The sequence below is a fragment of the Bufo gargarizans genome, chromosome 4 (genome assembly GCF_014858855.1).
Source record: "Bufo gargarizans isolate SCDJY-AF-19 chromosome 4, ASM1485885v1, whole genome shotgun sequence".
In the NCBI taxonomy this organism is placed as follows: Eukaryota; Metazoa; Chordata; class Amphibia; order Anura; family Bufonidae; genus Bufo; species Bufo gargarizans.
The window spans coordinates 77,652,660-77,665,556 of NC_058083.1; the positions used below are offsets into that span (position 1 = coordinate 77,652,660).

General features: G+C 46.2%; 1 protein-coding gene across 2 annotated transcripts in view; it reads right to left on the minus strand.

Annotated features, from left to right (window-relative positions):
• LOC122935621 (ribonuclease H1-like) overlaps window positions 1–12,897 on the minus strand; it is a 63,377-nt gene that overhangs the window by 14,548 nt on the left and 35,932 nt on the right. Inside the window, exons 3-5 of one of the 2 annotated variants that reach the window (XM_044291409.1) lie at window positions 8,738–8,837; window positions 7,704–7,758; window positions 7,048–7,132 (exon numbers count right to left, since the gene is read on the minus strand). In XM_044291409.1, the coding sequence (XP_044147344.1) occupies window positions 7,048–7,132; window positions 7,704–7,758; window positions 8,738–8,837 (240 nt within the window). Of the gene's footprint in view, window positions 1–7,047; window positions 7,133–7,703; window positions 7,759–8,737; window positions 8,841–12,897 lie in introns of both variants that reach the window. The other variant, XM_044291408.1, reaches the window with a different exon arrangement.

Sequence of the window (12,897 nt, forward strand, 5' to 3'; positions counted from 1 at the left end):
AGTAGCCCTGGTAGAATGGGCTTTTATACCTTCCGGACAAGGTTTGTTCTGAAGAGAATTGATTATATGAGACGCACAAAAGTGGATGAGACTACAGACGGAGGTGCTCATAGTAAAGAGGATTCGCCCCTCTAACAAATATAAATAATGAGATAAAAATACTGGGCACGCTATAAGTAGGACCATGCAAAAGACGTGTGCAAAAGGGTGATATTTAATTTATTAACATATAAAAATTACCATTGGATTTATTGACTTATAAAATATTAGCTTAACATATGCAATAGCCTATTTAATACATATAAGATAGTGGAACAACCTAAAAATTGATTCTAGACAAGATATAAAAGACCATGAGTAAACATTAGTGCAACAATGTAGTACTATCCATATATATTTGAGAATGAAACAACCTAAAACTTGAAATTGCAGGACAAAGTATACGTGGCCATGAATAATTGAACGTCAGTGCAACAATATAGTGCTATCCAATCTGCAACTTGTGGCAGTTGGATCTCAATTGCAACTAAAATATTGAGAAAGCCGTTGGACGTTCTTGGGGTCTGATTGTATCCCCTGTATTCACTTCAGAAGTGTGTCTTAATCTCCTGTTAGAAGCAAAGTTCCTGGATCTTTAGGCCTCGTTCACACTTCAGTGTTTGGTCAGTGATTTCCATCAGTGATTTGTGAGCCAAAACCAGAAGTGGAGCCTCCATAGACATTAGGTAGAAGGGAAAGATCTGCTCCTGTTCTATGTTTAGAGCTGCACCTGGTTTTGTCTCACAAATCACTGATGGAAATCACTGACCAAACACTGAAGTGTGAACTAGGCCTTAAACAGATAATTCACGGTGAGTTTTTAGAGCGGCGTCCCGCTATTACTCACTGCTCGATGCTTGCTGTTGACTGCTGAAGATCCGGTCCACTGTAATTGTAGGACTGGAGTAAAGTCCTACAATTACAGTGGACCGGATCTTCATCTTATATGTATTAAATAGGCTATTGCATATTTTAAGCTAATATTTTATATTTTATAAGTCAATAAAGCCAATGGTAATTTTTATATGTAAATTAAATATTAATCACCCTTTTGCACACGTCTTTTGCATGGTCCTACTTATAGAGAGTGCCCAGTATTTTTTACCTCATTGTTCTGAAGAGAGTAGCTACATTCTATAGTGGATCTGATCCACCTAGCGAAAGTTTTTTCCCCTTATTCCAGCCAAACTGGATTAGGAGATTACAGTCTATTCAGAATTTTTTTGTTGTTGCGTCTAGATACCATATTATGGTGTTTCTAACATCCAAGAGTTGCATCTTCTCCTGGGTGGCTGGTGACAGATGGTAATACTATCTCTTGTTCATGATGAAAATTTGAAACCACCTTGGAGAGAAGACCTGGCTCTAGTCTTGGCACAATGCGATCCTTGAAAATTCTAAGATATGGTTCTTTACAGGAGAGTGCTTGCATCTCACTTAGACATCTTGCAGAAGTGATGGCCATCAGGAAAGCGGTTTTGAGAAACATATGTTAGAGATTTCAGATGAGAGAGAAAGGGGGGTTAGTTAGCCCCTCCAATACTGTATTAAAAGGTCCCACTGAGGAATCCTAGATCTTAAGGTTGGCCTTAACCTAGAAGGTGCTCTAATAAATCTCCTTATCCATCTGTGCTCTGCGAAACTAGTATCATAAAAAGGCGCTTAAGGCCGGTATTTGGACTTTAAGGGTACTTGGCCTTAGGCCCATTTTGCAGAAATTCTAGTATTTTATTATTCGGCTGCAAAGTTTTCAGGTGCTCCTCCCCCAGCCAACTGCAAAATCTTTTCCAGACCAAGATAAATGGCCGATGTAATTTTATTCCTACTAGCTTTAAGAGTAAGGATTACTTTGTCTGAAAGGCCTTGTCTTAGTGATTCACCCTCAGGATCCAGACAGCCAAAATTGTAGATCTAGGGGTTTGGGTGGTTTATCGGGCCCTGATGGAGCATATTTTCCATGTAGGGTATTTGCCATGGTTCTTCTAATGCCCACTGTCTTAGGATTGAGAACCAGCTTCTTTTTGGCCAGTGTGGAGCTACCAAGATCATTGTTGTTTCTTTCTGCAGTAAGCGAGGAATCAGCGCAAAGGGTGGAAACGCATAGACTAGGTCCCACTCCCATCTTATTGATAAAGCATCTCTTGGATTTATTAAGCAGAAGCATCGGATTTCCCTGGAGGCAAACAGGTCTTTGGTAGACCCCACCTGGCAGTGATCTCATGAAATATGTTGTTTAATGTCCATTCTCCTGGATCAATTTTTTTTCCCCGACTTAGGAAATCCACCTCTAGGTTCTGACCCTTTTAGATGGACTGCTGTTAAGGAGAGAATATTTGTTTCTGCCCAGGAAAATATGCTTTTTGCTACCTTGTGCCCCTTTGGTGTTTCAGGTACACCACTGTAGTGATGTTGTCCGAGAGGACCTTCAGATGCCTGTTCTTTAATAGGTCTACTGCTTCTGTGAGTGTCATAAGTACTGCATTCAGTTCTCATCTTCCTTTTAGGCTGTTTAGCCAGTCTCCCTGGAAAAAATGGTTGCCTATCTTTGCACCCCAGCCTGAAGAGCTGGCATCGGTTATGAGCCTCCGGGATCTTGAGACATTTTATGCCTTGGAGCAGCTTTTTCCCCTCTTCCTTCCACCAGTTCAGATCTATTTTGACTGTTGATGGTACCTGTATCATCCTGTCTAAGGACATCTGCTTCCTGTCCCATTCTTTCAAGAGCCATGACTGCATGATTCTTATATGGGCCTGACTCCATGGAACAGAGTTTATGCGAGGCTCATTGCCCCCTGAATGGCACACCTGTGGGATTTTTGAAAGCGACTTATTTTGTTTGAGAGATTTTACTTTGTCTTGGGGTAGATAGATTCTGTATCCCAAACAACCTAACTATGCCCAGGAACCTTATTTTTGTAGATGGCGAGTATTGATTTTTTCCCGATTTATCACCCACCCTAAATTTGAAAGGGTACTTAGAACTTCTGTAGTCCTGAAGGTTTCTTCTTTTGAATTGCCACTTATTAGGAAATTGTCTAGGTAGGGTAGGATATTGGTTCCCTTCCTGCGCAGAAAAGCCATCATTTCCACCACCAGTTTGGTAAATGTTCTAGGAGCGGATGAGATACCAAAGGGGAGGGCTATGTACTGAACGTGATGGAGGAGTCTCCCAGGATCTCCTATTGCAAATCTTAGATATTTCTGGGAGGCCTGATGAATTGGTATGGTGATAAAAGTCTTTTAGATCTACTGACGTCATAAAGGCACCCTTTGGAATCAGCTGAATCGTAGATGGGATTGACTCCATCTTGAATCTTTTGTATATTATGGATCTGTTTAAGGGCTTTAGGTTTATTGTGCGGAATGTATTGTCAGGTTTTTTGACTAGAAAGAGACCCAAGTAGAATCCCTTTCTGGAGTCTGGCACTTTTATTACTACTCCTGATCACCCTGACAAAATTGTTTCCCTTACACTTCTGTTTTGGGTGGTAATGGAGAATTTTTCTGGAGGTGTTGAAGAGAATTCTATTCTGTATCCCTGAGCCATGATATTTAGAGCCCATGGGTTTGACGTAACCAGATTCCACTGGGTTAAAAAAAAAAAAAAAAAAAAAAAAAAAAAAACTCTTCAAACTGCCTCCCACTTTGGCATCATTGTTTATTGCTCTGTTTGTTTTGGGGATCAAGAAAGAATCTTCTACCCCTTCCACCTTTTGGGCAACTCCAGCGACCAGTTTTACCTTTACCCCTGTACGGCCTGGATTGTAAAGGGAATTGACGAAAGGGCCTTTATTTCTTTTTCCTCCAGAAACCCCTTTTTAATCAGCCGTCTTTCAGTATTTTATCCAACACTGTCCCAAAAAAAAAATTCCCCTGAGAAGGGAATAGAGCATAGTTTAGACTTGGACGTTTTATCCCCTGACCATGCCTTCATCCATAAAGCTCTTCTAGCTGCATTGGAAAGGGCTGCATCTCTTGCAGCAAAGTGTACCGATTCAGCAAAGGCATCTGATAAAAAAAAAAGCAGTTGCAGATTTTAACAATGGTAAGGAATTTATGATATCTTCTCTGGGGGTTTTGTTCTTTAGGTGATCTTCTAATTCTGATAACCAGAAGTACATGACCCTTGCCACGGATGTAGCAGCAATGTTGTTTACCCCAAATAGATGCCTCCCAAGCCTTCCCTTAGTAACAAATCTGCTTTGCACTCCATTGGATCACTGAGTTGTGATACATCTTCGAATGGTAAGGCAGTCTTTTTGACTACCTTTGCCACCTGAATATCAATTTTAGGTATTGCAAAGATCTTACATTCAGCTTGATCGAATCGTAGTCTGTTCCTGAATTCTTTAGACACCCCTAATCTTTTTTCAGGATCAATCCACTCATCCAATATCATTTCTTTGATATTTTCATTGATGGGAAAAACCCTCGAACATCTCGTCCTGTACTGTACAAGGTTTGGGATTATCCTCTATGCCCATGGTAGACCTAACTGCTTTCAGTAATTCTTCCATTTCATCCGAGGAAAAAAGTATTTTTTTTATCTATAAAACTTCACCCTCAAGTACTCATCTAGAGGCCGAGGTATCCTCAATGTCCTCGGCCTCCGGGGGAGGATTGAATGGATAACCTAGCTTTTCTGGCAGGCAGGATAGGCATACTAAAAGTAGTCAGATGCTAGGGACAATTTAATCTCATCCTGGATAAACGATTTAATCTCGACAGGATAGATGGTTGCCCCTCTTTTAAGACATCAGAAATGCATTGTTTGCACAACTTTTTATAGTTATCAGGAAGTCTACTGGCAGAGGTTGCGCACTTTAGGGATTCAGACTTAGACTTAGTATCTCTTGTTCCCTGATGAGTAAAGGAGAGCAACAAAATATCAGCATATTTATAACATAATATAGAAATAACCATACTCCCCTTAGGCCTCTTTCACACTTGCGTTGTCCGGATCCGGCGTGTACTCCACTTGCCGGAATTACACGCCGGATCCGGAAAAACGCAAGTGTACTGAAAGCATTTGAAGACGGATCCGTCTTCAAAATGCTTTCAGTGTTACTATGGCACCCAGGACGCTATTAAAGTCCTGGTTGCCATAGTAGTAGTGGGGAGCGGGGGAGCTGTATACTTAGTCCGTGCGGCTCCCGGGGCGCTCCAGAATGACGTCAGAGCGCCCCATGCGCATGGATCATGTGATCCATGCGCTTGGGGCGCCCTGACGTCACTCTGGAGCGCCCCGGGAGCCGCACGGACGGTAAGTATACTGCTCCCCCGCTCCCCACTAGTTTACCATGGCTGCCAGGACTTTAGCGTCCCAGCAGCCATGGTAACCATTGAGAAAAAGCTTAACGTCGCATCCGGCAATGCGCCGAAACGACGTTTAGCTTAAGGCCGGATCCGGATCAATGCCTTTCATTCCGGATCCGGCCTTGCGGCAAGTGTTCCGGATTTTTGGCCGGAGCAAAAAGCGCAGCATGCTGCGCTATTTGCTGCGGCCAAAAAACGTTCCGTTACGGAAGACATCCTGATGCATCCTGAAGGACGGACTGTCCATTCAGAATGCATTAGGAAAATCCTGATCAGTATTCTTCCGGCATAGAGCCCCGACGACAGAACTCTATGCCGGAAGACTATAACGCAGGTGTGAAAGAGCCCTTAGGGGAACTCTGAGTAGGAGCAACCGGAGAGGGGTAGGAACCCTCCTGACAGGATGCTGGAGTCTCAGGAGTGGACATAGTTGCGGTGATGCACAGCTCCATGCTGCATGAGCGCCACTTTTTAAACACTTCCTGGTTCATTACATCATCTTGGCACATAATCGGCTCTGCGCCCAGGCTCCGCCTCCCCCCCGCCTGCCAGCCGTAAGATCAGAGAGACGCCCCACATGGATCCGGCATCAGCAGTCTGCTTCCGACACAAAGTGGAAGGGAGACCGTGAAACAGAAAGGAGCATGGGTCCCAGCTTAAGCAGTTGGACTCTTACCTAACCCCATAGTGGCAGAAAAAACACTGAGGGGCATGAGGGGTGGGTGCAATTTAAACGCTGTAATCCTGCTCCTACAGAGGTCAAGGGTTCTCATTGTGGCAGTCATGGTGGATGGAATGGAAAAATAGAACCTGTCCTATTCTGGTCAGTTTTGCAGACAAGAATAGGCATTGTTACAATCAATCCGCTTTTTTTTGCGGATCCACAAAACACATACAGTTGTGTGAATGTAGCCTAATACACTGGTAGTTTGCCTATGAGACCCATAGCCTCATAGGCATCCGTCGCTGCTGGGCCCCAAGGCTGCAGTGACAGGGACTTGATGGATCAGGAGAGGGAGGTTGAATCTTATGAGGGGTTAAATCCACCTGCATTGGTGTTATCAACTATGCTGATGCATGTAGCAGGGGCCTGGCTGTCAGTAACAGCCAGGCCCCTGACACCGCATGTAGGGCAGGAGAAGGACCACAGGACCAGAATGCTCATCCTGGAGCACAAAGTACCGACAATTTAAGACTACCATTCTCATCCTGGGTACTTAAGGTGTTAACTTGGTGAAGGATGGGTCAAAGCAACATGTCAACCAGAAACTGAATAGAAAAAAATAAATAAAAATTAACTGGCATAGCCTTACATCAACTACAGTGATTCCTCAAGATACAATATATTCAACATACAATGGTCTTTTCTGACCCGTCACAAGTTAAAACTACACTCAACATACAAATAGCTGTATTAGTTGCTAGTTAGTAGCTATTCTTGACTGTTATGTTAGGACTTTATTTATCTGTCTTAGTTATCTGTTTATTTTTCTTAAAATATTCATTTTCTCTCATCTTGGATGACATTTTGGGGCTTTGGAAACCATTACTCAACTTACAATGGTTTCAACATTCAATATAAATTGGTTCCAGGACAACAATTGTATCTTGAGGGAGCAATCTTCTTTTAACATTTATAAGTTTAATAAGCTATTAAAAAAAAAAAAGATTATGAATAGCTTGAGAACTTACCCTTTACAGTATACTCGCTGTCAGTACAAACATTAAGTCTGGTAACATTGTGATCCCTGGCCTGCTCTACTGCTCTGCTGGCTGCCTGGTAGTGAAGAGGAGGCGAGTCATTTAGAAATATTAAGCACACTTGTACTTGTTAGGACATTTTTGGATATGGCAACACCAATTCTGCTCATTTTTATTTGTAAAGTTGAGAAAGGGGGACCATTTGAAATATTTTTTTAAATTTTAAAAATGTACTAAATTTTAGCACCCTTAAAGGGAATTGTGCACCTTTGGGGAGGGGATAGTTGGCAAATCAATGACCTGCTCCCTTTGCAACATGTCAAATGGCCACATGATGCAAGGGGGATCAGGTCACCAGTGAGGGCAGCAATTGGCTGCAGCAACACAGATGCCTTCAGCGGCCAAAACACACATGCAACAGGTCAGCTTCATAAATAAAAATCTGCTGACAGATGACCTTTAAAATGAATGAGATGAATAGAAGTGCACATGTGCGACCTGTCACTTCATTCATTCATTGTGAGGATTAAATTGGATTAATAGCATATGCCATATTCTGACATAGTATTTGTCTATTCTGCACCATTGTACCCCATACAAATTCATGTAAAGTAACAGGATTGTTAGTGCTATGAAAAAACGACTACCTCAATTTCAGCCCTCTGATTGGTCTGTCTTCCATACAGTCTTTCTGAAACATTCCTGCAAAAGTAAATCTAATTTAATCAATTTATCCAAATCAATACGAGTCATCAACTGCACACAGCACAAACTAAATGTGCAATAAATGCTGAGAAAGAGGCCACTTCTGTGTATGATGCTATGTATATGTTGTGAGATTCTGTATACTGTATGCCACCATTCTTAAATATGGTCTGTACGTTGGTGCTCAGTCTAACCTTGTGTGTGGAATATGCATCCCCTTGGACGAAATCAAATCACCTGACTGCTAAAAACTGACTTTTTGGGAAGTGGTAATGAGAGGTTTCCTATATTGTACCCGCAAGCCCCATGGAAATGCATGGAAGGGAGACTCCTCAACTCCACCCACTGCAGAAGGGAGATAAAAATTAGGGATTTTGAACTTTGTTGACAATTTGGGAATCCAATACTGATTGGGGTTATATTCCATGTTCTCCTATCCCCGGAACCAGAACAGCTTCTTATCAAGCAATCTGCCAAACCTTTGTTTTTATCCACTTTTAGGGGGGGTCCCCTTATGCCCAGCTCCTCACATTGAATCTGCTTACCTCGCTTCCTGCATGCTCCTGGTCCCTGCACCTCCGCTGCCATTTCGCCCCCGTGCATGGATGAAGACATCCAATTTCCCACAATATCCGGGAGGCTCATCCCAGTCACCGCCTGCCATTGCCCCCCCACCCCCGTTTTCATCCACACATGGGAAGCAGCAGCAAAGGCAGTGCGGATGAAAACAGTTGGGAGGGAGCGAGGCAAGTAGATTCAGTATGAGGGGCCCAGGCACGTGGCCGAATTTTTTTTTTGTCTCGGATAACCCAGTTAATATATTAATGGGGCAGCGTGTTGGGGTGCATGAAGGGCTGTGTCATCTATGTTCAATCTGAGACTTGTGTGTAGGGGCGTGAAATAAATCAACCCTTGGCACTCACACTGGGTCATGTGACAGCAGTCCATGAAAGTGACAAATGCCATCAGTACTTACAATGGATGATTCGGACCCCAATAAACCCCAATGCCGGCTTGGGCTCCATATCTGCCATTGCGAGAACAGCATCCATCTGTATAGACTGTGGCCGATCTTTCTGCTAAGAGAAAACGTTAAACTGCAACTGAAAAAGCACAAAATATAGAATACAAAATAAAATTATACTAAAATGGCCACAGACATGTCCTTAAACAGTACACCTTGCTTTTGCACAAGAGCCCAGAAGCTATTGACATGTTGCAAGAAAAAAGGTGAACCTTTTGGAGCTCCCTGGGTTTCTGCATTGATTAATAAAAAGAATGGTCTCATTGTTGTACAGTCATTATAAGTATAGCTGTGGAAAAAAGGAGATTTTTTTTGTGAAACTCACCTGTAAAGTCTTTTTCTCGTCTTTTCCATTGGGGGACACAGACCATGGGTATAGCTTAGAGGTATTAGTAGGAAGGACACTATGCAAATACAAAAGAGCTCCTCCTTGGGCGCAAATTCCAGTGGAAGAGCGGGCCTTGAGACAGTAGGTCCTCTGTCGGCAAAAGGCTATGGGGCGTCCGTCCGCATCCAAGCCACGTTCGAGAACCATGCGCGGTGAGGCCAATCAGTGACGAGAGCGGTTGGAATCCCTTCTGGCGCGACCCTGCGTAGATGCCTTCGGATCTCGTACGCAAGCCAGGAACTTGCTGTGGAGCCTAGATGCCATTCAGACCACGTCCGGATGGCCCTCATCTGTGGCGGACGACTTAGAAGACATCCAGATGCAGAGACCACTCGCCTGGATCCACCTAGATGCAGCTTAAAAAGTCCACCATCCAGTTGTCTATTCCTGGAATGAACACTGCCGACAATATCGGAACGTGCAACTCTGCCTACAGCAGAATTTCCTTCACCTCCTGCATCACCCTCCAGCTGCGGGTCCCGCCTTGATTAATGATGTAAGCCACAGCCGTGGCATTGTCTGACTGAATCCTCCCCTGGGAGAGGGAGAGGAAAATCGCCCTCAGCTCCAGAATGCTGATCGGTAGGCGGAATTCCGGCGTCGACCGAACCCCTTGACCCGTGCGTGCTTTGAGAACGCCGCCCCAACTCAGAAGGCTGGCATCGGTGGAGACGACCGTCCAGGAGAACAGGAGGAAGGACCTTCGACCTCAGGTTCAACGGGAACAGCCACAAGGAGAGAACTGTCCGAACCCGCAGACAGGCGGGAGCGATCGTCCAGACCCCTAGAGGTCTTGTCCCAGAGGGAAAGTATCTACTGTTGCAGCAACCGAGTGTGAAGCTAGGCATATGGAACGGCCTCGAAGGAGACTACCATAAGATCCAGGATCTGCATGTACTCCCGGATGTAAAGACCCGAAGGGCGGTTGCTAATACGAAATGAAGGGCGATGAACTGATAGAGTCGAGCACCCCCAGCGAAGTGCAGGAATCACTGGTGAAATTCTGTGATCGGGACATGCAGATAGGCATCCTGTGTTGACAGTTTTAGATCCAGGATCTGACGCACCGACCCTTCCTTCTTTGGGACTACAAACAGGTTAGACCAGAACCTGTGCCCTGTTCCCTTGGGGCAACTGGGGAAATAACCCCCAGGTCCAGAAGGGAATAAACTGCCATCAAGAAGACCCCTTCATGCGGAGCACTGCTTAGGAGCAGCTGGGCGGGCTGACTGGGCCTTATAGCGCGAGAAAGGCTGGGGTGTGAAGGAGGACCACTTGCACGAAAGGACTGGTACAGAAGCCAGATGACCTGGTCTGAAAAGTGCTCTTGGACCTTGGTTGGGGGAAGACGAGTGCCCTTGCCCCCAGTGGCGGCAGAGAGGAACCCGTCCAGCAGAGCCCCAGAAGGACTGGAACCCCAAAAGGGAGACCAGACCTCTTTGCGCTGAATGACCAAGATGGCCAACACGTGGGCAAAGAGGGAAGCAATGTCCATAGAAACTTCGCAAAGGAGCTTAGAAGCCTGAGACATCTGGAGAACCATATCCAATGTGTCAGTAGACGCATCTTGTTCTGCCAGATCTTGGTGGTGGCGCTGTAACCACACCGAGAGGGCTCTGGCCACCCCAGCTGAGGCAAAGGCAGGTCGCCGGGACACACCTGCCAGTGAAAAATGGACTTGGAAAGAGAGCCTATGCGCCTGTCTACAGCATCCTGCAAGAAGGAGCTGTCTAAGACAGGGCGAACCATATAATTGGCTAGTCTGGTCACTGGGGGATCCACCTTCGGGGGAGAAGACACCACTCCTCACCGTCAGCAGGGAAAGGATAAAGGTATATCCATGGAGAACCCTGTTAGGACGGCCCCTGATATGACCGTGGAAAATAGACCTCATAGACCGGAAACGCGGTAGCCTTCCGGCTTCCAGGACGGAAAAAGGGAAGAACTCCCGACCAGTGGAAGGAGAATCCCCTTGGAGATTAAAGGTGTCTCAGATAGTCACCACCAAGTCAGCCACATGGTGGAGAGCTTAGGCGAGAGGTCCCTGCTCCATGACCTGGTCCAAGCCGGACAATTCCTCTTCAGACTTGCGCTCCTCTTTTGGGGCAAGAGTCATCCGAGGCTCTTAGTAGCCGGGTGTCCTTTGTGGAAACCACAGAAAAATCTCAAGCCCGAACTGAGATTGAGTGGCTAATTCCCCTTAATTGCCGCCACACACTGTAGTACTTCAGGCCTCCACCAGGAGGCAGACATCCCAGTGACATGGACATCAAGAGGTCAAAAGCCTCTCTGCCTCGCTAACAGGTCCCACCGTTCAGCAATAGCACTGACATCCACCCGAGGCAGAGAGCAGCTCAGAGCTTCACAGGAAGCATGGGGGGAAAAACGCACTAGAGCGAAGCACGAGGCTCTGCCCCCTGGATGAGTCATAGAAGCGCGAAAAAGAGCAAGCCCGCTCCTACTGAAAAAATGCCATCTGGCGCCGGGGGTAAATAAATGTGTCCCCGGTGGAAGACGGCAGCGCCGGCGGCCCTTAGAGTAAAATAGAGGGCCCGCCGCTGGTTGGGAGCTGCATAGGGAAGACTCCGCCCTGACAAGAGGGTTGGAGCTGCAGGTACCAACATAGCAGTGCCGGCGGCCCCTCAGAAGAAAAAGAGGGCCCTCGTTGGTCGGGAGCTGACAGGACCTGAGGATAACTAGTAGCCGCCCAGAGAGGGATCCCAAGGGCCTTCTCTAATCCGGTATAGTGCCTCCAAATGCCCTGACACGTCCATCACCCAACACTCAGTCAGCACATACATTCCCTTATCAGAAAGATCAGCCAGCCGCCGCCAAATCCCATAGGGAGGGAGAGGAGGGCATGGGGAGGGAGGTAAGAGGGGAAGCCATACACTTCTGCAGTCTTCTCCCTCTGTCCTGTACCAGCAGGGTTCACCTCTTCAGACATCCGTCTCACCTGAGATCAGTGCTCTGGATGGAGGGCAGCAGCAGGTGACCCAGGGGCTGGTGGGATGCCAGAGCTAACAGGTCGAGCCCGGATCCACTTGCCTTCTTTGGGGGATAATGGAGGCAGCCAGGCAGCGTCCAAATGACGGCGGCGGGCACTCCAAGGGGAACCAGGAAGGCGCCATGTCGACCTGCGTCCCCATCTAGAAGAAAATAACAAAAAAGGAGACAAATCAGGGAGTCAACCTCCTTCACCAGACACTAAGCAAAGACAGTTCCTCCTGGAGGAGTCGGGGGTATAGCCCGAGGAGGAGCTCTTTTGTATTTGCATAGTGTCCCTCCTACCAATACCTCTACGCTATACCCATCGTCTGTGTCCCCCAATGGAAAAAAAGTACGAGAAAGATAATTCAAGCAGTGATCACCTGCGTTCGGCCACGTCCCGGACCCGGCTGACCTGAATTGTAGACAGAAAATAAGAAATCCAACTTCTGAAAAATGTCACTTCCCCCAATGTTAAAGGTGTTCTGCACTTTCATTTAACAGATTATCTATCCTCTGGATAGATCAGCTTCTGATCAGCAGGGGTCTGACACCCAGGACCCCCGCCGATCAGCTGTTTGAGAAGGCAGCGGCGCTCCAGCAGCGCCGCGGCCTTCTCACCGTTTACTGCCCAGTGACGTCATAACTAGTATCAACTAGCATGGGCGGGGCTAAACTGTTCACTTGAATGGAGCTTAGCCCCGCCCACGCTAGTTGATACTAGTCGTGACGTCAC